Raw genomic sequence first — 22,086 nt, 5'->3', positions numbered from 1 at the left:
ATGCCCCACGAGGCCACGAATCCGGAAGCCTTATGCTTTAACTGCTTTAACGTTCCGCCGTGACAAAAGTTTGCGAAGTACAATAAAGGGCACGTGCTACCTCCTGAACGGCTCGATGCTTAAGACGAGAATATCATGTTGATGCTGTATTGGCATTGTTCCTTTCAAAGGCTCAAAGTTCTCCCACGAGCAAAGGCAATGTAGTGATTGGACACGACGCAGGGGATGGGAATTGGGGAACAGATCTGACTGAGCCTGCATGTATAACTGGGCCATTGTTCCTTAAGAAGCAGTTTTTTCTTTCTTTCTGTGTTGCATTTCCAAGAGAAAGCATTCAGAGAAGTCTAGTTTTTTTTTATTGTTGTTTTTTCAAAGTAAACTGCGACAAGTTCTAAGCACACATGCCATGTAGCTTAGAGAAGTCCAGTTAACAACCAACTCACCATTAATTCCCCTACAATGAATCTATCACTGCCGTCACATCACTAGCTCTCTACTACGTCTCCGACAGCCCCTCCACACCTCCTCTCCCTTGCCACTGACTCGGTGTATGGGAAAAAAGGATGGATATAGCTTATCCCATCCATGAAAACCAGAATGGCCCCAACCCAATCACCTTGGCCATCCAACCGAATTGGACCCTTGCAGTATTGCTTACAGAAGCACCAAAAAAGGAGGAGAGCAAAGGCAAAGGAAAGAAGAAGAGCACCAATCATCAGGACCAGCATCACATTCATTCCCAGGACATCGCTGATGAACACCTCCCAACGGCCCGATTCCCGTTTCAAAGCTGGGAAACGCAACGGCATGAAGACCCCCAGAAAGCGAGCTGCGGTTATCATGGACGGAATAAAGAACATGCAAGCCCTACAGGAATAGGGACTGTCCCAGGAATAGGCCCCTGAGCGGGAAAAGAAAGCGGCATCAATAGGTCAATAGCTTCCACGCTTTCACCAGTCCTTTATTTCTATCTACACCGGTTCCATCCATGGGCTGGGGTCAATTATGACACGTCTCTTTGCACTTCATCAATCAACAAAAGTTAAAGTGGTCTTGAGTTTAGAATGTTACCAAGTCTAGTGAAAACATCAGTAAAAACAGAAAACACATTCTGGTAATTGCTTACTTTGGCCTATGAAGGACCAACCTTACTGTTACTAGTACAACAGCAGCAGCTAAGTAGCAAAGGTTTCAGGGAACTGTGGTTCTTTAAACATTCATCGAACAGTTCTTGGATAAATGGCAGACCGTAGCAGATCTGAGTATTATTGTGAACGGATATACTAGCAGTTACTGTATGATACAACAACAGGTGAACAGGACAAACAGTTACTGTGTAATATTCATTTACTTGCTGAAGGATGACTCAGCTCGTCTCGTATCCGCTTTGTTTGCAACAAGTGTGAGAACCACAGTGCTGACGACGATTTGGGATGTCAAGCGAGCCCATTCTTGAACATGAACACTACCACACCTCTTGGTGTATCCTATAACCCACCCAAAGTTGTCCGGAAATGACCATGCAAACTATCCTCAAACAGCGATGCCACCCCCTGTAGCAAGAAAATATAGTTGCGTCAGTTGCAAATAGAATGAAACTTCCACATTGGTTACTGCTTATTGATCTATGAATGGCAACTTTTGGACTTACTACAACAGCATCAACAACAATATACCAACAAAGCATGGGTTCAGATTAGAGCTTTGAATTATCATTTGTCAGCAATTGACCGTTGCCTGACATAAATCCAGAACTTATTGGTAGGGAACTGTGATTCTTTAATCATTCATTTGAATGAGCATTGGGTCAATTACATACAGTATGGAATACCCAGGAATTAACAGTTATCAAGCTACCGTGAATGCTGGATAGATACAGCAGCGGTAGAAACATCTGCCGTATAGTGTTAGCACCTTGGTGAATGCTTGCTTAGTTTGTGTCAGGTTTGATGTCAGCAGCCTCGCCATTCAAGAAACGTGAGAACCACATGGCTGATGCTTTAGGGTGTCGGGAGAGCCCATCCTTGTAATCAACATAGACAAGCCCAAACCTCTTGGTGTAGCCCATAGCCCACTCAAAGTTATCCAAGAATGACCATGCAAAGTATCCACGAATATCGGCACCATCCCTGTATGTTAACAAGTACCAAAATTAGTGGCATCGCTTGTTGTGGTTACAAAATGTCAGTTACACAGTAAACAGAAACTAACTTACTTTATTGCTTGTGCGACGGCTCCAACATATCCTTTGAAGAAACCAACCCTCTTTGTATCATTTAACACCTGATCAAGTGGTGCTGACTGATCGTCTTCATCATCCATGCCTACAGAACAAAAAAAATATAAGGATCTCAACCATAAATAAGGTTGGTTATTTAAGACTTAGAAAATATTACGGCAGACAAACAATACAAGTATGCTAGCTGAATACCAAATAATGGACAGCAAATTATTGTATTGCTGTTCTCTATAAAAGAAGGATGTCGAGCCTTTTTTTCCGTATCATTTTTTATTGTATTGCAGTTGTGCATTATACGTGTCATTTAAAAAAATTTAATGCCACATTCTAATTATTTGTAGTATGTTTATCTTGGTAATATTTTTTTCCCAATATTCTGTGGCAGTAAGAACTCAGGATTTTGAAATTCTATCAAAATAATCTATGCAAGAGAAGAAGAAAAGGTGCTCTCCATATGCATATTCCATATTTGAAAAGACATACAGGTGGAATGCCATAATACAGGGAATCTATTTCCGAACCTCTGCAACTAAGATGGTACATGCGGTCAGTGAGTCACATGGTATAACAGTTCTTGAAATAACAGGAATATTGACGTACGCTTTTTTGTATGCATTTGTATGACACTATTATTTGTCCATCATCGCGTCAAGTTTCAGATATGCTTCACCAATCTCCACTACAATTTTGAACGTGGAATAAAAATTCAAAAGTTTTAATCATGGTCAAAGAAATAATAGCATCTGGTTGGTTGCAAATCCATCACATGGGTCTGCTTTACAAATTTTCATAAACAACATTGGCATGGGATACAACCAGTCACCCACATATGCAGGAAATATGACAACTTGAAACTTCAAATCATCTACCGTTCTAGTTCTATGCAGATATGCCATATGTGTATTGGAAACTTAGAAGGATTTTTTGAACTGAAGGATAACGGATTGTAATAGTTGTCATGATAATTATCCATTCATTCTCAAATATATATACTCCCTCCGTTCCATATTAATTGGCGCAGATTTAGTACATGTACAAAATCCGAGCTAATTAATATGGAATGGATGGTGTAATAAAATGCAACATCTAAAAGTTAGTAGCATGGCAGCCTTACCATTCTCTGTTACATATATCACTGGATTATTGTATTTCTTCACTATATAATTAATAGCTTTTCGAAGACCCCAAGGAACTATTAAAAGCCACTCAGAAGCAGCCTGCACAAATATTGAAAATTTGAGATGAAATGTTTGGAGAGATCAATGGAACTAGATAGATGAACAGTGTTCAAGTATTTACTCTTTCACCAATTCCTTCACCGGTATTCCATTTTTCTGTCAAAAGGAAACAATTGTCAGTGTTAAAATATTGTTCTGTGATGCTTGGTAGGACAACTTGCAAGGGAAACTTTACATGTATCTAAAGTGGGCGCAGATTACTCCGGCCAAGCCAAACTTCAGCAAGAAAAGTTATTCTTCTTTGCATGCCGATATTGGTTTAAAATGCTCTAAGAGTAAAAGGAGGGCATGGAAGAGGTAAATAGACTCCATGCTTGGTGGATATGGACTGCTCTTCCTAATCATGTGCAATACTTCTGCCATCTCTGCTGTCTATGTATTTACAGACAAAAAAGACAAGCCTTGGATAGCTGAAGCAAAGTACCTATTCTCTCCATTTGTTGAACCTGATAGAAATGGATAGCTTGTGGGTCCTGCTGATGAGCAATGAATCTTGATGTATAGTGATTTAATCCAATAAAATCAATTTTGTTCCTGATCAGTTCACGTTCTTTCTCAGAGAATTTTGGAAGATGATCACCCAATCTCTGGCGCATGCTTTCTGGGTAATCACCAAAGTATATTGGGTCCAGGTACCTTCAAGAAAAGGAACTATAATCAGTAGACATACATCAAAGAATACCATAGGTTTCATGAATCTGAAGATGCATCTGCATTGTATAATTAAAATACAAATTCCAAAGAGCAAAAACTAAAATAATGATTTTAGGGAAAAAGGTAACAACAAACATGGGACTATGTATATCTTCCGGGAAAAAGGTCGGCAGAAATTTTACCATCCAAGTTGGAAGTCAATGCGTCGTGCTGCAGCAGCCTGATCTTCCATTTTGTCAGAAAATGGCTCTGCCCATTCACAATCAATAACAAACCCTACTTGGCCACCTTGTACAGCCTATAATACGTAAATCATCAGTAAAAATAACCTTGCTGCAAGCAAACTGATGCAATGGTGATACTTCAGTTAGAAACTTAGCATGCCTTGAATTTCCTTCTGTAGACATCAACAGAAGCAGCATGAGCTAAGATCTGGTGATGAGCAGCCAAGAAAGGTTCAGCAGCTGCACCTTCACATACTCCGGGTGCAAATATTCCAATGCCATAACCATTAACTGATGTTTGAAGTGGTTCATTGATTGTCATCCAATGCTTAACTCTGTCTCCAAAATTGGCAAAGCAAGCTTCTGCATATAATGCGAAGTATTCTCTGGAACATTTACAGTCAATACAAACAAATTTAGAAACAATTAAACCAGAAACACTTTGTAATAAAGCCTTCTTAATTAGGCATGTCTTGTACTCCCTCCGATCCATAATATTTTGTTACTGATAAATAATTTACATAATTACATATTCATAGTCCAAAGTGAAGATGCCTGCATCAACTTACACAATCTTGTCCGAAAGCCAACCCCCCATGGTCTGTTGCAGATTATGTGGAAGATCCCAGTGATACAGAGTTGCATAAGGCTGAATACCTGAATTCCAGAAGATGGGTGGTCAATACCTACATGAATAGTAACTTTGAAGTTGAAGACATTTAGTAAATCATTTCACACCTTTCTCAATCATAAAATCTATAAGATTGTTATAGAAAGCAACTCCTTGCTCATTGATTTCTTTCCCCAGGCCATCTGCAGGAATGTAAACATAAAATCTGTCATATGAGCTTCTTCCTGTATCACTTAAGTATCCCTGCGTGTTTCCCGCCATATCCCCTATTTTTTTATAAAAACAATCAGAAATTATAGGATACTCGGGGATACATGTATCCCGGCGTATTCCCGTGTCCCTGCATATCACTATATCAGGACGGGGATACGGTGCCTCCAGACATATCGGTGGTGCCAAGTATATGATGAACTACTGCTGAAAAATAATTGACAAGATGCACATATACAAAGAAAAGCTGGAATTCTGGCAACGCAAGTAGGAGGTATTAATATGAGAAGCATAATCCAAGAAGTTAAATGTACCAGGGAAAATCCGTGACCAAGATATGGAAAATCTATAGGCTCCAAAACCCAATTTGGCCATCAGTTCAATGTCTTCCTGTATCAAACAGTTCAGAAAATAGGAATTAGGGATCTAAGAAAGAAGCTAGTATTGTGCAAATGCATAAAGCACCTACAATAACCTGTCTCAGCCTCAGCCAAGAGAAGAAACACCTCTTCTTAAAAATAAATAAAGGATACTGCAATGGTTATAATAACACCTTGTATCGATGGTAATGATCAACTGCAACTTCTCCAGATGTTCCGTCTAGGATATGTTCTGAAAAAACAATTTCAATGTCAACTAACTGATTAAATCAATATATTTTAACAGTCTGAAGCAGAATCTAGATGAGACAAACCTTTATTATCTGCAAATACATCCCATATGCTATCACCTTTGCCACCCTCTTTTCTCGCCCCCTCAATCTAGATAGAGGGGAAAAGCCAAGGACATTAATTAATGGCTATGTAGTTGAATACAAAAGGAAGGAGGATATATGACAGAAAACCAATTCGCCCGTCTCCCTCTTTTTGTTTGTCACCTAGCAAACTATTATAAAATATGATGATTTATTTCAGGATGACTGTTTAAAATATGATGATTTATTTCAGGATGACTGTTTTCTCCAAGGTGGAGAAAGTTTATGTTAACCTATGGATGGAAAATCATCTCTGTGTTCATCCCCTCTCTAAATCTAAGTTAAGGTTTCTCCAACATTCAGGGGAAACATCATTTCCTGTCAACCTTTCGTTCCCTTGTACTATTCCCTCATCTCCACTTAAACATGTACGGAGTACTACCCGTATCTAGCAAATACTTTCAATTTTGACTGCTTTAATTCAGTCAGAACTACTTGTTGATTTTCCATTTGAAAGGTAAAATTTCCAAAGTCTGCAAAAAAAACCGTATCTGTTCTATTACCTTCCCCTTCCGCATTGCCACCTTGTTTTTTCATAACTACAAGAGGGCATTTGATTCAATTGTATACAAACCATTACTTTCTTAATATGCATGCTTCAGTCCACAGTGACAAGTGTAAATGGTGGAAGGATCAAACACCTCAACAAATATTGCCGCCTGAAACAGAGTATCTGGTTTGGTGAAGCAGACAGGCAGCTATTGCGTCACTGTCTAACTGATCTCAGCCAACAGCAGGGACCCAACCCAACCGAACCCAGGTGCGCAGGTAACCACTGGGCACTGACATCGCGCAAGCACACTGCAGCTAGCTGACACGGACGCATGACACCCCCACCCCGCCGCTCAAACGATCGCTACGGGCTCCAGCCTGGCCCGTATCGGGGATTGGAATTTGGCCGGCGTAGCGCAGGTAGGAGCAGGGATTAGTAGTAATAACACGGCGGGCGGGCCGGCACAACCAAGCTAGCCGCCGCTCTATAAACTTGCTAACCAACCTGGTAGGCGGAGGTGGCGACGCCGAAGATGAAGCCCTCGGGGAAGTCGGCGCGGGTCACTTCCGCCGCCGCCACCGCCTCCTCGTCGCGCCCGGTGCTCCCCATTGATTCCCCGCGCGAGGCCGCCGAGGATCGCTAGGCTAGCTAGTGATCTCGATCCGGTGGTGCGTCGTGGCTCCTGAGGAAGAGGGACGAGTGGAGTCGTGAGGAAGAGGAGGAAGTGGGCAAATTTTGGAAGTTGCGCCGTCCGGGCTTTGGTTTAGCGGCGTAGGGGAATTCGCCTAAATATAGGCGCCGACGCAGGGCAGAACCCACGTGACTCTCTGCCAATGGGGTCACGTCGCGCGAGGCCGGGGCAGCTGCGCTGCTGCTGTCAGCGGGGCCCTCATGTCATACACACGGATAGGGGTGGTTTGGATCTCATTTCCACATCCGATCGTGTCGTGTCAGCTTGGGAACGGCCTACGCATGATCTTAACAAGCAATGCTACGAATGTAAAGCGTTTATACCAAACACCGTTTAACAATGATAGTGTCATTACTTTCAAACAAAATAAATCTTCGGTGTCAGCTCAAAAAACAATAAAAAAAATCTTCGGTGTCATTCTCAAAACTCTTATCACCGTTTTGAGTGTCCCGAGTGTCTCATTCTCGTGCCAAAAGAACAATTCTAGCCAGTCCAATTTACATGCACCATGCTATTTGAATTCATCTCTACAGCAATTTTGCTGACTCCATTCACTCACGATAACATTTTTTTCTTGTCTGCTTTCACATCCCCGACTGACCAGCCATTCCAAGTCAATGTGGAAATGGCCCGCACCTGATGTCAACAAGTGCAGATGTAAAGCATCCAGACCAAATGCCTTTAACAATCTTTACTGTCATACTCGAAATTCTTATCACTGTTTTTGGATGTCTTATTCTCGTGCCAAAAAAATAGTACAGTGCTCTGTCATAACTTACACTTGATTTTCTATCCATGCTCTGTGTTGTACCCACCGTGGGTATGCTTCTGTATCCATGGCTTTTTCGTGGACTGGCAAAGGATAGGGTCGTGGATTTGGATTTGGGTATCCATCCATTACCATCCTTGGCTCTTGACATTCAAATCATTGATAGCAGTGCCGTATTAGAAAGTTCATACTGACACTTGGACAAATTGCGTTGGATCAACATTTTTGAAATTTGGACAGTTAGGGCATCACTTCAAATAGAAAAACAGGCTTACAATCTACAGCCGTTCATTTTTCCTTTGCCGTGTCCATAAAAAATATGCGGGTGGCCGGCAAAGTCTTATTATAGAACCTTGATGTAATGCTGCAACTAATAAGCTTAACTTCGGGAGGACAAAGCAACGCGTAGAAATAAAAATAACAGTTGCTTGATCTAGGATCAGATTCTGCTCATCACCATGGGCGGACACTGTTTATTTCAGCAGTATTGCTCCATTTTAGCTTACCTAGAGGACAACTACCGCGTATGCGTCCAACCAACCCTGATTCGTTTCTGGTACACAAACAATTGAATACATTATCACACGGAACATAAATTTTTCCATGTGAGCTAGTGCAGCTTGTGATCGTTTCCACTATCAGGGTGTATTAGTTGGCAGCATAACATCAGGAGAAAAAATTATATCACAGCATGCAACAAAAATATGTGACTACTTAAAGCTGCACTGATCACTGTTAACAGTACGCTATGCAATGAAGCAAGCAACTGGAGCAAGAGAACGTTTTGCATCAGATCAACGGCATCATAGATAAACCAGTTTGTGAAACACGGAATCAAAATGATTGAGAGGAATGACCAACGACAAGTCCTGTTTCTATGTTTTATCCACGGATTCCATATCTAGTATCCAAGCATGCTGGCAGGCCAGCAACAATTCCCAGTAGGATTTCAAGGAGTTTCTCAAGCACTGAGAAGTCAACATTTTTAGTGTTCCATTTTATGAAAAGTAGTCCCGAATTGTATGTTCTATAACAAAAAGTATATTTTGAGAAACTGCCTAGCTTTAAATATAAAATCACGCCTCACAGTACAGATCATCTACTCCTGATTGCCTGAAGCAGATGTTTATTTAAAATCGAATTAACTGAGATTTTGTGTACACTTATTGCTAGCTGCTGGGAGTGAAACCTTGCCCTATGCTTTGTAGGGAGAAATACAACAGCAGCACTAAAATTAATCTAATATAAAAGGACATAGAATATAACTCTTTGTGATGACATAGAATATAAAACCGGGTGGTCACTTTATAACTCTTTGTGATATGCAAGGTAATGTGCTGTCTTTTTAACTACCATGGAAAGGAGAAACCAAAAGAAATGCTGAAGTGTCTACCTTAAACTCATTATAATCATATTTCTAGGCAATTCAAATATGCTTTGATGGTGCACAAAATTGCATTAGACATGCCACATAGGTGGATTGGTTATCTGTGAATGCAGGTCAATAATACGTTATTGAGTTTATTACCAAAAAATTACTCCACGAGCAGATCAAATTAGTGGTGCATGTCCTAAAAAATCAGATCAACTCATAAGTCATTTATATATATTTTTCTTGTAACATGGATGTATCCTTCCCTGGCAAGCCATGAGGTCAGATTAGAAATGACTACAAATTCACTCAGTTCTAGTGAAGTCCAAAATTAAATATGCATCCCTGCCAGTCCAGCATTTATAATATAAATGCAAAATTATTATAGCATCTAACAACAAACAGACAAGTACAAAAGATGGTGTTTTCCATAACCTCACCAAAGATGCAGAGAGCAAAAAATGGCAATGCCCAAAAACTGATTAGTGGCTGTGCACATCACGAGTATCCTAACCTATGCTTCTTGGCTGTCTTTTGACATCTCTTCCATTTCCAACTCCTTGACTGCTGCTACCAGGCTGCGTGTAATGCCCTTTAGGCATAATCCACTGCTCTCCATTTCCTCCAGGAGTTTCTCAGCTGTTCTCCAGTCCATAGCTTTGAGACATAGTGACTGGATAAGTTTGTTATACTCGTCCATATTTGGCTGCAGCCCATCTTCCTTCATCTCATTTAGGCACTCCAGGGCCTTTTCAAACTCCTCCATCTTGCAGTACCCACGAATTAGTATGTGATAAGTAACTCTGCTTAGTTTTGGATGGATCTTCTTTGCCTCGCGAAGTAGAGAATGGGCTTCACTAATCATGCCTCCTTTTGTGTAGCCACTCATGATTACACTGTATGTATAAATATCAGGGCGCAGCCCTCGGCTCTCCATCACTCTTATCAAACCCTTTGCATCCTCCATTTCTCCCTCTTTAGACAATGCCGTGATGACAAGGTTGAACACTGCACTACCAGGAGCTGGGCCAAGATTCACCATCCTCATCAACAATTTCTTTGCATCCTTCACATTGTTCATCCTACACAAACCATGTATAACTGCAGCAAAAGACTTGCCAGCATGCTTCAGAGACTTCCCTTGGTATTCTTCCAGCAGCTCTAGAGCCACACTGATGGTCTCATCATTCCTCGCCAAAGCACCGATAAGGAAATCCAATGCCGATGTTGGAATCTTAACCTTCTTCTCCTTCGCTGCTAGGAATACTGAATGTGCCTCCGTCACCTTTTTCCCCTTGCAAAAGAATGTCACAATCTCACCGGTCTTCTCCCCATCAGGGAAGAACCCTGAGCCAAGCATCTTCTCACAAACTCCCCATGCAGCACCAACCATGGACTTCTTTCCAGCTGCTTGAATCACCAGATAATAGCTATCACCATCCGGAGTACAGCCAAACTCACTGAACTTGTCAAGCACCTCTAGTGCCGCCTTCGACTTCTCGAGTTTCCAGAAGATTGCTATCACCCTATTCAACAACTGAGTGCTCACTGATCCTGGTGCACTGCCCATTTCCTTGACAAAATCCCATAGCAAGTACGCATCCATCTTGTCAATCTCATCAGAATCAGCAAGCTTGCTCGCAACGATCTCAAGGTTGGCAACGCTCTTGGCATCGGGGTTGTTCTTCCCTGCAGACTGGAAAAGAAGTAGTAGCTTTTTACCAGAGCAGTTCTCGGCAGAGAAGAGAACGGCGGACAGGAGCGATTCGGTGAAGTCCACGACCATATCGGCGATGGCGGAGGGGATCTGGTCCTCTGGAGTGGACTCCACGACGGCGCGTACGCGGCCGACCTCCTCATCGTCGGCTACAGAACCGGCGGTGTCGGAGGAGGCGGAGGAGACGAAAATGTCGTCGGCGTCGCCGGCATCTTCTTCCCAGAGCGCGGCCAGGTTGTCCTCAGCGGGATCAGCAGATGTGGATACGGCTCCGGCTGAGGATGAAGAGGGTGAGGCATCCGGGACCGGGAGGGCCTCCGGGGAGGAGGAGAGGAAACGGGAGAGAAAGCGTGGAGGTGGAGCTCGGGTCAAGGTTCGAAATGGATTTGTCTGCGGCGGCGAGCTGGGGATGGACGAGCGGAGGAGGAGCAGGGTACGGGCTCGCGAACGCCACATCGTCGTCGTCGTCCGCGGCGGCGGCGGCGAGGAGTGTTGTGGTCGTCGTTCTGTGTGGCGGGGTACGGGAGGAGGGGGAGAGACAGAGAGAAGATTTTCTTACTAGGGTTTAAGGCTTTAATGGGCTTGGGCCATGAAGCTTATTTGGGGTCTGTTTGGTTTGAGGCTTTTAGCCCAGCTTTACCTCACCAAAAATTTGGCAGCTAATATTTAGGTTTTCCCTCAAAAAAAAAGCTAGTAATATTTAGGTTGTACTTTTGCTTGCCTAAAATTTGACCAAAGTTGGCAAAAAAAAAGAACTAAAGTGGTCATGAATGGTTGGCTTGACAAAATTTTGGCAACAATCTAAACAAGACCAAATATTTGGTCATGACCAAATATTGGTAGGTTTGAATTTGGTCATGAACCAAACACACCCTTGTTTTTTTTAATTCTCTAGCTAGAGGAAGAAAAACAGTTGATTCTCAAAATCCCTTTTACACATGGTGCTAGTTCCCCCTAAAAGAAATATGGTATACTAGTTTCTTCATTTTTGTTTTGAGAAAACTAATGCTATATATTAAATCAACAGAATTTTACATGAATATTTTTAAAGTAAAATAAAATTACAAACAAATCCTTTGAGAAAATCAACATTCTTTTCCTCGCGTGCTCGTCAGATGGCGCGCTGACCGCTGATAGCAAAGCTCGATGTTGTCTCTGCACCTCCAAACCACGTTGTTGATGTAGCAGTCAGGAAATGTCCAGTTGAAACCAAAAGACGTGGGCAATGGTGATCTGAGAAATAGATCGTCGTTGCAAATAAGTAGGCGACGGAGAGGGCAGGATGCCAACCCAAGATCCGGGAAGACGGATCCAAAAGTAGCTAACCTCACTGCCTCCAAGACGAAGTCGAAGCTAGTCGAACCTTTTTGGTCGAAGAAGAAGCACTACGACACAACAACAAGATCGGTGCTGACGAGGTCAATTAGGAGTCAAGAAAAAACTTATTCTTAGCGCCTGTTGCCAAGTAATCAAACCCTAACTCTAGGAGACCTCACGCTGCAAGGCTGATCTTGGTCTCCACCCCTCTCACCGCTTGAGCAACGAACAAAGGAGCGGACATGCGGTGGGGCTGGCGGGATGATGGCTTGAAGACGATTTCTGGAAAGATAGAGACGGCTAACTAGTTTCCTTATTGACGCAATATTTTCCATAAGAAAATACCATAAAGTTTATTTTTCTTATATCAGGTAATGAAAAAACAATTCGTTGTTTTGATTGTCCTAAAAAACCTTTTCTGCATGATGCATTGAAAATTTTGTTTGCAACACAAGGTTCCAGTTACATACCTTAAGGATTCCTAGTGATACCACGATTAGTCGAACTAAAAAATGTTTTACTTAATTTTGTTTATCTATCAGCAGTAATATATTTTCATGCACCAAAATAACTTAGCCAGATACATGTGTGTTGCTACGAATTTTTTAAAAAGTTGCATTTCATGTATTATTTTAAATGATCTAATCTATATTCGCTCTTCTCCCAGTGACTTCCGCGAAATTAACATGCGAAGTAATCCAAAGGTATAGAACCGAGCGTCATCGGTTGAGTCTTCTTTATAGGAAGGAGTAAAGATATGTGTGTATTGTTGTCCGAACGTCTGCAACCTGTTCGAACAAATATGCTTCGACACCTCTAGGGCGATATAACTTGTAACTCAACAATTGGCACAGTGTGGCTTGCTGCCACTGCTACGGGTATAACTTGGCAACACAACGCACGCTAAAATTTCTGCCTCTCCCATCTATGGAGGGAAGCAGCCGAGGAGGAAACAAACAGCACACGAAGACGCGACGGCAAAGCAACCCGTTTGCAGCAGGGCAGAGTACTTAGCCACCGCGACGCTAGCTAGGCTAATAAAATCTGAAGCCAATCAATCGTAACCTGGCATGTACCGCAAGCTACTCCTCCCTCCAAGAGAACCCACCATAAATTTGGAGCGGATCACGACGGATGTGTAGCTAGCTAGATAATGGTGGCCGGTAGCAGACTAGCAGAGTGTCATAGATAATAGATCCAGCCCCAGGCAGGATGAGAGGGATGGAGAAGACGAGGCGCGGGAGGCAGCTCCTCCTCTCGCTGTGCTTCGTCTGCCTCGCCGGCGCGCTGCTCGCGGCGGCGGCGGCGCCGTCGGCGGGGAGGAAGCGGCGGCGAGCCGGGTTCGACCACTACGTGCTGGCGCTGCAGTGGCCCGGCACCGTCTGCCGCCAGACCAACCACTGCTGCGGCTCCAACGGATGCTGCCGGTGCGCGCCCATCTCATCGATCTCCCTCGCATTCCTTTCTTTCTCTCTTGTACCGTAGGCTGGTTCCCTTCGACTCTCTGTACGCATTGTGGCCCAGCAGAGCTCATCTGGTTTCCCTTTTGCGTTCTGCAGATCAAACCCTCTGAACTGGTTCACAATCCGTAAGTACACATCACCCATCTGCCATCTTCTCGCGAGGACCATGAATCCGTCGTTTGATTTGAGAATTGAGATGCTAATGCAACTGCAGCCACCAATCTGTCTATGCTAATTACTCCATTCCGCTCCCCAAATGCTTACATTCTTGGAGTGATGTTCAGAGTCCGCAAACAGAATTCCATCAGAAATCAGAATCATTTCAGGAAATTCACAAGATAAAGAGTCGCTCATTGGTGCCAGATGTCATTTCAATTTATTTTCTTTGTTGGGCGCAGATGGGCTGTGGCCACAGTACAGCTACGGGGGTTGGCCATCATGCTGCAGACCAACCACCGCATTCAACATGAACAAGGTTTGAATAGTTCAGATTGATTGACATGTGCTCATTTTCCTTGAGTCACAGCTTTGCAAAGTCTGCAGTTTGTATCATGCCAATGTGCTTCAGATTCTGCTTCTCAAAATTCCGCTCGACGCAGATCGCGATGCTGACTCCGATACTGGAGAAGTACTGGCCGTCCCTCTACTGCGGCGATTCCTCGACCTGCTTCGGTGGAAGGGGGCCGTTCTGGGTGCACGAGGTACTCAGTGATTACTGCTCCCTCAGAAATCTGAGATCTGATCAAGGGAAACTGCTCTGCTCACGGGTTTCATTTTGTCTTTGTTTGTTTTGTGTGCATGTGCTGATTGCCTGATTGTCGTTCTGCCGGAACTACCTTCGCCAGTGGGGTACGTGCTTTGCTGAATGCGCTGACACGAATATATAACAGTTGTGAGTCCTGGTCTTTATATAACATCCGAACTCTTGTTGGTATGGCAGAAACACATGGAACGTGCGGTTACCCTGAAATTCAGGACGAATACGACTACTTCTCCACAGCGCTCTACCTCTACAGTAAATACAATGTCACGGTAAGCTAGTTAGTGCACAACATTTGCCCTAACTGCTGCCTTGTGCCGAGGCCAACAGCAAAATCTGCGAACTAAAAGGCTAGAATGGTGAGGAGTAATTGTGTCTGGTGCTTGCAGAAAGCGCTGAGGAAAGCACACATCTACCCTCGGAACGGCAGGAAGTACGAGGTCGGGCACATCGTGGCGGCCATCGACCACGCCTTCGGGAGGCTGCCGCATCTCGTCTGCAAGAACGGGTCCGTGCAGGAGCTCAGGCTCTGCTTCCACAAGGACTATCAGGTAGTACTACTACTGGTAACAAATTCAGTTCCTGCTTTGCACTAGATAGATGTTCAGGTTTGAGCCGGGACTGTGAGTTGAGAGTACTATGTTTTTGCAGCCCCGGGATTGCGGGTCGGAGGCCGAGGAGGCGTGGTCCAGCAGGAGGAGCCACTGCCCTCGCTACGTCACCCTCCCATCCTACAAACCCCAAGGTAACAAGATCCTCTTCTTCTCGTTGCCGGGTGGCTGGGAGAAGAGAAATTCTGCCGCTCTGTCTCGGTGTCGTGCTGACTGACTATATATTCTTGGATCACAGCGATGGCGAACGGCACGGAAGGGCTGAGGAGGAGCCGGCCGGAGTCGGACGGCGAGCCGCGCGCGTACTACGGCAGGCGGAGACTGTAATGGCCGGTTGCCGGTAGGTCTGCACTGCCACGGTCCGTACGATCGAGAACGGCGAGTCGGCGACGCGAGATTGATGTCTTTCCCCCGGCCGGCGACTGCTCTGTGGCTCTGTAATTCTGCCCTGCACTCTGCACTGCACGTTCTTCGATCGATGTAACTACGTTGTGCTAGCGATTAGTGAATTACAAGATCCTTCGCGCTCTTCCTTTTACGTTTTCTTTTCCTGGGACGAGCTGGACGGACCGAACGCGTGCTGGTGTGTGTTTGCTTTCGTTCTGGTCACGGACGATTGCTTGTTTCTCTCCTTTGGGGTTATTAAATTATGGCAACGGATATTATTCCGAAAACAGCAATCGAATCGAGAGCATCAATCGCATAATACTCCCCCCGGGGGTCAGAAGCCTCGGGCCGGTTGCTTCAGCCTGCAGGGCTCTTTCTTGAACTTGCAGATTTCCACGATGCATGTGGTGCGTGCGGTACTCCATCTCTTTTTTTTTCCTTGACAGCGATGGTATCGTAGTCCATCCCAGCTGAACAAAAAAAATTAAAATTTTCGTAGCCCAACGGACTTCCTCCCGGTTCCCAACTCTTTTTTTTTTTCTTTTAACAGGAAGCGTTTGTATGGGAATTTCGAATCTTTGTCCCGAAGGTCCATGCTGACGATGGATTTCATCATGCAGAAAATTTTCTACCTTCAGCCCTTCCATATAAGGGTTCATTGGATTCCACGATTTAATTTTTTCCAATCCAGAGGATCAATCATCATAATAGAAAAAAGTTATGGACTGAATGAAATAAATGATTTCCTTTTGAAGAAATTCCAATTCCATGGACTCGTAAAATGTGCGAGTGCAACGGAAAAATATTTAGTTTCTTTTTAACTGGATCTGACATAATTAGTTTTTTCTCGCAAAATTTTCTACCTTCGGCCCTTCCATATAAGGGTCAGTGGAAGGACTATCCATTTCTTGTTTGACTTTCCCATCGTTTATTACAACAAGCTCTCATTTGTCAATGTTTGCCTGGCTCCGGTTATGGAGGAGGCAAGAACGGTGACCTGCCTTCGGTTCTGCTCCAGTGTCCGTTGCCGTCACAAGGTGGTCTAGAAACCTATTTGTAATTATTACTTTTAGACCTCTTTATATTGTTGTTGATGGTTATTAATATGTCGGTGGACCTTTTCACAAAGAAATAGAAAAACAAAAGAGAGAGTTTAAGAGGGATGATAGGCTTTTTACAAGTTGGTCGCAGCACATTTGAAAATCATTGTATGCTAAGAATTACCAAGGGTTTAATTGGAGTACATATAAGTAGCCAATAAAATTTAATTAAATAAAATAAACAAATACTCAAGACAAACGAGCTACGTGGCTCGTTGGTCCCACTTGCCCGTGATACGCTATCTTAACCTAACCGGTTCCATTATTAAGCAAGGAAAGGAGGGTGCGTCTCCACCCAGCTGCAGTGACCCACCCAGCCAGACGGAAGGAAGGAAGGAAGGAAGGAAAGGGGGAGAACGAGACACGGCGTAGGCAATGGAGGCGAGGAAAGTCGGCGCCGGCGCCGGCACGCGCGCTCCGTACCTGCTGATGATCTGGGCGCTGGTCGCCGCCGATCTGTTCGGCACAGGTTTCGCCCGGTCGGCCCTGGGGATGGAGCAACGCGAGTTCGACTACTTCGCGCTGGCGCTGCAGTGGCCGGGCACCATCTGCTCCTCCACCCGCCACTGCTGCGCCGCCAACGGCTGCTGCCGGTACGTGCGCCCCTCTCCCCCTTCTTCTGCTCCGTATCACGCGCGGGCACGCTCGTTCTGGTCGCTTTGGGTGGGGTTTTGGGCACACGCGCGCGCCCACTGAAGATTCGGTTCCTCTCTTCTGCGCCACTTGGTACTCACGCTGTTCCTTCTCCTTGTTCGGCGTTGCAGGTCGGAGCCGCTCCACACGTTCACAATCCGTAAGTGCACGGCGACCAGCATGCTTAATTTCGTGGTTTCAGTTCCTGATCGATGTGAATTACTCACCGGTGTGGTTGAATTTCTGTTGACGGAACAGACGGGCTGTGGCCGGACTACGATGACGGGACATGGCCGTCGTGCTGCCGCCACACCAACTTCGACATGGACAAGGTGCTAGCCGCAGAGAGCTTACTGATACATGGCCTCCTGTAGAGGAGACAGGACACATGATCCTGTTCTTGCACTATTTTGTGCTAACCTTGTTGACGCATGGTTGAGTTGTGTCTTCGTCGATTTGTTGTAGATATCGCCTCTGATGCCGATTCTGGAGAAGTATTGGCCGTCCCTCTACTGCTCATCCTCTTCCACTTGCTTCAGTGGCAGGGGGCCCTTCTGGGCTCATGAGGTATAGTGTCAGAACTTACGGACTGGGTTAACTCAGTACTTCCTTGCAGTTAGCTGAAATTGTAACTAACATTCTGTGTTGTTTTGTTGCCTGTTGTTTGGTACAATGGCATTGTCATGTTTCTCATGTGCTGCCTGATCAATTAATTATTCACGGCTTATCTTTAGTGGGGTAAGATTCTTCAGTTCACTTGATGTTATGATGTGAAATTTTTTATGAGTGAGAATTACTACTATTGATCATGGGTAAACATTGGCGAGCATATCATCATATAGAACATGCAGTCCAGATTCATTCACTGCCACTGCTAAGCTTCGGCTTCTCCTTTTCCCTTCTTTGCAGAGAAGCATGGAACATGCTCATCCCCTGTTGTTCAGGAGGAATTACAGTACTTTTCCACCGCCCTTGATCTCTACTTCAAATATAACGTTATGGTAAGCATCTGGGATTTCATTCATTAGTTGTGGCGTGCCATTGGCTACAGCACCTGAACCTTTTCTATTCCGAACTAGCTTAGTTTCCAGAACAAGACAACAAACTCACTAGAATTGTAGTATGTATAAATATAAATCCTGCTAAACTGTTTCTTAGAAGTTGTCCTTTCTACCATATTTAAACTGGGTTGCAATTGCAGGAAATGCTGGCGAGTGGAGATATCCAGATTTCAGATGATAAGAAATACCCACTGCGTGATGTCATCGATACCATCAAAGATGCTTTTGGGGCCTCACCGCAGATTATTTGCAAGAAAGGGTCAATTGAAGAACTAAGGTTATGCTTCACTAAAGATTTGGAGGTGAGCTCTGTTTTGTCATTGGAAAGGCCTCCTGAATTTTTCCGTGAACTATAGATGTGATTACTGATCACGATGCATTGTTTGTAAAACTGATTGCCGATGGCAACACGTTTTAAATCTTGGTATGCCACAGGACTAACAGCTAGGGTTGCATATGCTAAAACTTGAGGCATGTTGATTACTAGATGTACGCTCAACTATGTCTCTAAATTGTGATAGCAAAAATAGGGTGATCAAAATTAATTTGAATGGAATGACACAGTTGTGTCTGGAAAATCTTAGTGTACCCTGTTCTGCTTGTGTTTCTGTATCTTCATGGCTGAAATCTGAAACTGCTTATCCTATTGTGTCTTGAATAGGTGTTGCACAAAGTCCAATATTTAATGCTTTTCCGAACTAATTAACCTACGTGAGTCTGTTTTGGAAATTGAAAATATCTGCCAGTGTCGATTGGCAAAACTGCTGGTCTCTGCATAATCTTCACATTCCTCACTTCAGTCATGTTTGTTGCACAACAATGCTCACCTCAATGTTATCTTTTTCAGCCTCGCGATTGCCTTACTACTTCTGCAATGTCCAAAACCTTAACGAAAGAGAAGCATTGCCCTCGGTACATCACCCTGCCAACATATGATCCCATTGGTAAGTTTGAAGCTTTTAATTACTTCCATGCTGTTCAATGTTGGCGCCTGTGCTCATTCCAATCTCTGAATATGCAGTGTTCTCCAATTCGACGGGAGAGGTCTTCACAGAGGCCAACAACAATGGTATTTATATTTATACAGCATAAGGTACAATTACCGCAACTGAGCATTCCATGGCTTCGAGGAGGCACATTTCTTCAGGGCTATGTCTGCTTGCAAGACACTAGCCACAGCCACAGGTGCTGGGCACTGAGATCCTGGTGAATTGGGTCTGTGGTTTATTCAACTATTTGTAAAAGACAACAATCCATGTTAGAACAACAGGGAGTAGTGGATAACTTAACGTATGAATCTATGTACATCTACACATTCTGTAGCTGGGGAGCAATACCCTTTGTACTTCATTGATTGCTGAAGGATAGGTCTGCCACTGTTTTAAACGCTTCTAGTCATGCACGGTATATGGTGCACTTAAGCACCTTGGCATCGATGAACGGTATATGATGCCGAGGTGGAGGCCGCCGTGCAGCCCGCCGGTTCCGCCATGCAAGGACGTGACTCAATTCGATCGCCGTGGTCGACCAGCCCGGAGTGGGAACCCCCTTCCACGAGTCGACGATCAACGTGCGTGGCTGGGAGCTAGCCTAGCGGATGCTCCGGCAGACCGGCACCACCGCTAAGGACGTTGGCCGTTGTGGTAGCCGTGCACCGTGGCGCTGGAGAAGGCGCTTGTTGCATCTTTCGCGCGCGGAGCCGCGGACGCTGGCTGGTGGGGCCTGGTCGACATATGACATCCTTGGACCTTGGATGCGAGTCTGTGACCCCCGTGGCCGGCCGGCCGGCCGGAGCGAAGTTGATGAGCCGCTCTTGTACTGGTGGATCGTCGTCATGGGGAGGATCACTCGACGTGCGCCTGGCGCGTGCATGCACTGCACCTCCTACGCTCCTCCGCGCCGGTTTGACCTTCGAGGCTAGCTCCGTCTTCCTCTCTCCACACCCCCTTCGTTTTTCCCTTGCACGCACGCAACGTGCACTTGGTGCTACCCCATGCCGTTCGTTTTCCATGTTCAACGTCGCAGGCCGGAGCCGCTCAAGGCCCTGTTCGTTTTGTCCCAGCCCGGCTGGGATCAACCGGGATTATCAAGATTTTAGCACAAATTCCCGTTGATCCCGCCTGATCCCCACCGGGAAACCCACAAACGAACAAGCCCCAAAGGATTTCAGCGTACGTCAGTAAGTTCACGGCGATCAGTATCGCCGAAAATCGTATTGTCAAAGGTCACTTGACGGTCAATGTTACATTATTTGTTTCAAAGAATATTTATTCGAAGAACCTTGACGGAATGATAGAAGACCGAACCCGCACAAACGGCCAACCTTAGATTTTACAGCGCCGAATGAGTCACCCACCGCACAGGTGAGAACCTGATATTGTTGAATGCCACTTGGCCGGTGACACACATCTCACAAGATAGGCACACATCTCACAAGATAGACCGTCAAAAATTGAATTGTTACCGAATCAGGGAAAAGAGAACCAACATTACAAATTTACGAGCCGTAAAAATTCACAAGCTTCATGGAGTAGATTAAGAAGTCACTCCTGGAGCCGGGAGATCTTTATCCTTGTGACATGTCTCCAACGTCAGGACGCGATCAAAGACACACAAAGCCTTAAAACGAATGTATTGAAACAATACGTACCAAACTTGTCTTTTTTTTTTACCTCGTCCTTATCGGATGCCCCCAAAATGAAACAACATATACCAAACTTGTCTTTTTTTTTACTCGTCCTTGTCGGATGCCCCCCAAAACGATCACGTACGACCGATGTGTGTTCCTACAAAGGCAACGCGTTTCATTTCCTTAAAAAAAAAGGCTACGCGTTCCCTAAAGAGAAGCCTACGCCCAAGGCCACAAGCCCAACCTGAGGGAAGAGGCCAGCCCAACCAGTCTCCGTTTAGAAAAAGAGAAATCCAGGACTCCCAAACCGGCCTCCCCTGAAACAAAATCCCCTCCCCGCCCCTTCACCTTACGGTGACTCGGTGAGCCCTCGCTCCGGTGAACCCTTGCTCCGGTGAAATGGACGACCGGCCCCTTCTCGACCCCTCCGTACCCGCCGTTCCACCCGTAGATTCCGCAGGGAAGGAAGGCACCGCGCCGCCCATGAAGACCGTGGCGAACGAAGAGGCGACGGGCACCGCGCCGCCCATGGAGTCCGCGGCGGCGGAGATGGCGCCCGGCACCGCGCTGTCCCTGGAGTCTGCGGATAAGGATAAGGCGCACGGCGCGGAGACGATGAACCGCATCAGAGGGTTCTTCTTCTCCAGCGCCGGGAGAAGTTCCCCGCCGCAGGGACGTGACTCTTCTTCGACGACAGGCGGCAGCAGTACGGGAACGAACGATTGCGTGATACATATCTGGAGCCGCGGTGGTGCCGGGAAGAAGGGATACGCATACGCGACCATCAACAACGGGGAGGGGGGCGCGACGAGCAAGACAGGGGAGGACCTGATCATCAAGAACGGGGAGGATGCGGAGGCGCCTCTCCCCGCCGGCGCCCCAAGCAAATCCTGTGGAGGATTCTGTACCGTGCGACTCGAGGCGCGAGGAGTTCGCAGCTCTCCTCGAGCGTCTCGTCCAATTTTCAGAATCCGTGAGGCAGGGCTCCAGCTTCGCCGACCCAGCGGAGCGTATGATCGAAGCGGTTCAGTCGTTGGCCAACTCTGTCAACTCGAAATCAAGGGCGTTAGCGGCGAGCGAGGTGAAGGCAGCAGCTGCTGCGTTGTCCTGGGCTGCCACTCACGGCAAGTTGC

At 45.4% G+C, this 22,086-nt stretch overlaps 4 protein-coding genes across 4 annotated transcripts; 2 read left to right on the top strand and 2 right to left on the bottom strand.

Moving 5' to 3' along the window:
- Positions 1 to 1,092: 1,092 nt before the first annotated feature.
- LOC100840604 (beta-glucosidase 4) lies at positions 1,093 to 7,217 on the bottom strand. Its single transcript, XM_003564789.4, has 14 exons — positions 6,948 to 7,217; positions 5,891 to 5,957; positions 5,750 to 5,808; positions 5,511 to 5,586; positions 5,094 to 5,168; positions 4,925 to 5,012; positions 4,516 to 4,741; positions 4,314 to 4,429; positions 3,902 to 4,113; positions 3,539 to 3,573; positions 3,354 to 3,456; positions 2,216 to 2,324; positions 1,915 to 2,129; positions 1,093 to 1,553 (listed from the first exon to the last, which is right to left on the bottom strand). Exons 1-13 carry the CDS (start codon positions 7,050 to 7,052, stop codon positions 1,931 to 1,933), a joined length of 1,470 nt encoding a protein of 489 aa, XP_003564837.1. The 5' UTR covers positions 7,053 to 7,217; the 3' UTR covers positions 1,093 to 1,553; positions 1,915 to 1,930.
- A 2,371-nt stretch (positions 7,218 to 9,588) lies between these two features.
- LOC100840903 (pentatricopeptide repeat-containing protein At3g02650, mitochondrial) lies at positions 9,589 to 11,543 on the bottom strand. Its single transcript, XM_003564790.4, has one exon. The coding sequence runs from the start codon at positions 11,446 to 11,448 to the stop codon at positions 9,790 to 9,792; it is 1,659 nt and encodes a 552-aa protein (XP_003564838.1). The 5' UTR covers positions 11,449 to 11,543; the 3' UTR covers positions 9,589 to 9,789.
- A 1,685-nt stretch (positions 11,544 to 13,228) lies between these two features.
- On the top strand, positions 13,229 to 15,846 carry LOC100831122 (ribonuclease 2). Its single transcript, XM_003567311.4, has 9 exons — positions 13,229 to 13,736; positions 13,869 to 13,897; positions 14,171 to 14,247; positions 14,372 to 14,473; positions 14,618 to 14,621; positions 14,713 to 14,804; positions 14,922 to 15,083; positions 15,184 to 15,277; positions 15,382 to 15,846. Exons 1-9 carry the CDS (start codon positions 13,522 to 13,524, stop codon positions 15,468 to 15,470), a joined length of 864 nt encoding a protein of 287 aa, XP_003567359.2. The 5' UTR covers positions 13,229 to 13,521; the 3' UTR covers positions 15,471 to 15,846.
- A 1,064-nt stretch (positions 15,847 to 16,910) lies between these two features.
- LOC100840297 (ribonuclease 2) lies at positions 16,911 to 19,710 on the top strand. The gene is made up of 9 exons (XM_003564788.4): positions 16,911 to 17,223; positions 17,395 to 17,423; positions 17,522 to 17,595; positions 17,729 to 17,830; positions 17,998 to 18,001; positions 18,173 to 18,264; positions 18,465 to 18,626; positions 19,172 to 19,268; positions 19,346 to 19,710. Exons 1-9 carry the CDS (start codon positions 17,006 to 17,008, stop codon positions 19,414 to 19,416), a joined length of 849 nt encoding a protein of 282 aa, XP_003564836.1. The 5' UTR covers positions 16,911 to 17,005; the 3' UTR covers positions 19,417 to 19,710.
- The last annotated feature ends 2,376 nt before the right edge of the window (positions 19,711 to 22,086 follow it).

Source organism: Brachypodium distachyon, chromosome 2 (assembly GCF_000005505.3).
Source record: "Brachypodium distachyon strain Bd21 chromosome 2, Brachypodium_distachyon_v3.0, whole genome shotgun sequence".
NCBI lineage: Eukaryota > Viridiplantae > Streptophyta > Magnoliopsida > Poales > Poaceae > Brachypodium > Brachypodium distachyon.
The sequence above is the reverse complement of the archived record's forward strand: the minus strand, read 5'-3'. Positions and strand labels throughout refer to the sequence as shown.

Bases quoted from the DNA above. Each gene is read 5' to 3' on its own strand.
- LOC100840604 (XM_003564789.4), bottom strand. From the start codon at position 7,052: ATGGGGAGCACCGGGCGCGACGAGGAGGCGGTGGCGGCGGCGGAAGTG. The intron at 5,169-5,510 runs GTACATTTAACT...ACATTCCTGCAG, and splicing joins TTGGTCACGGATTTTCCCTG to ATGGCCTGGGGAAAGAAATC. The intron at 4,430-4,515 runs GCATGCTAAGTT...TACGTATTATAG, and splicing joins TCTACAGAAGGAAATTCAAG to GCTGTACAAGGTGGCCAAGT.
- LOC100840903 (XM_003564790.4), bottom strand. From the start codon at position 11,448: ATGTGGCGTTCGCGAGCCCGTACCCTGCTCCTCCTCCGCTCGTCCATC.
- LOC100840297 (XM_003564788.4), top strand. From the start codon at position 17,006: ATGGAGGCGAGGAAAGTCGGCGCCGGCGCCGGCACGCGCGCTCCGTAC. The intron at 17,424-17,521 runs GTAAGTGCACGG...TTGACGGAACAG, and splicing joins GCTCCACACGTTCACAATCC to ACGGGCTGTGGCCGGACTAC. The intron at 18,265-18,464 runs GTAAGCATCTGG...TTGCAATTGCAG, and splicing joins ACTTCAAATATAACGTTATG to GAAATGCTGGCGAGTGGAGA.
- LOC100831122 (XM_003567311.4), top strand. From the start codon at position 13,522: ATGAGAGGGATGGAGAAGACGAGGCGCGGGAGGCAGCTCCTCCTCTCG. The intron at 13,898-14,170 runs GTAAGTACACAT...TGTTGGGCGCAG, and splicing joins TCTGAACTGGTTCACAATCC to ATGGGCTGTGGCCACAGTAC. The intron at 15,084-15,183 runs GTAGTACTACTA...ATGTTTTTGCAG, and splicing joins GCTTCCACAAGGACTATCAG to CCCCGGGATTGCGGGTCGGA.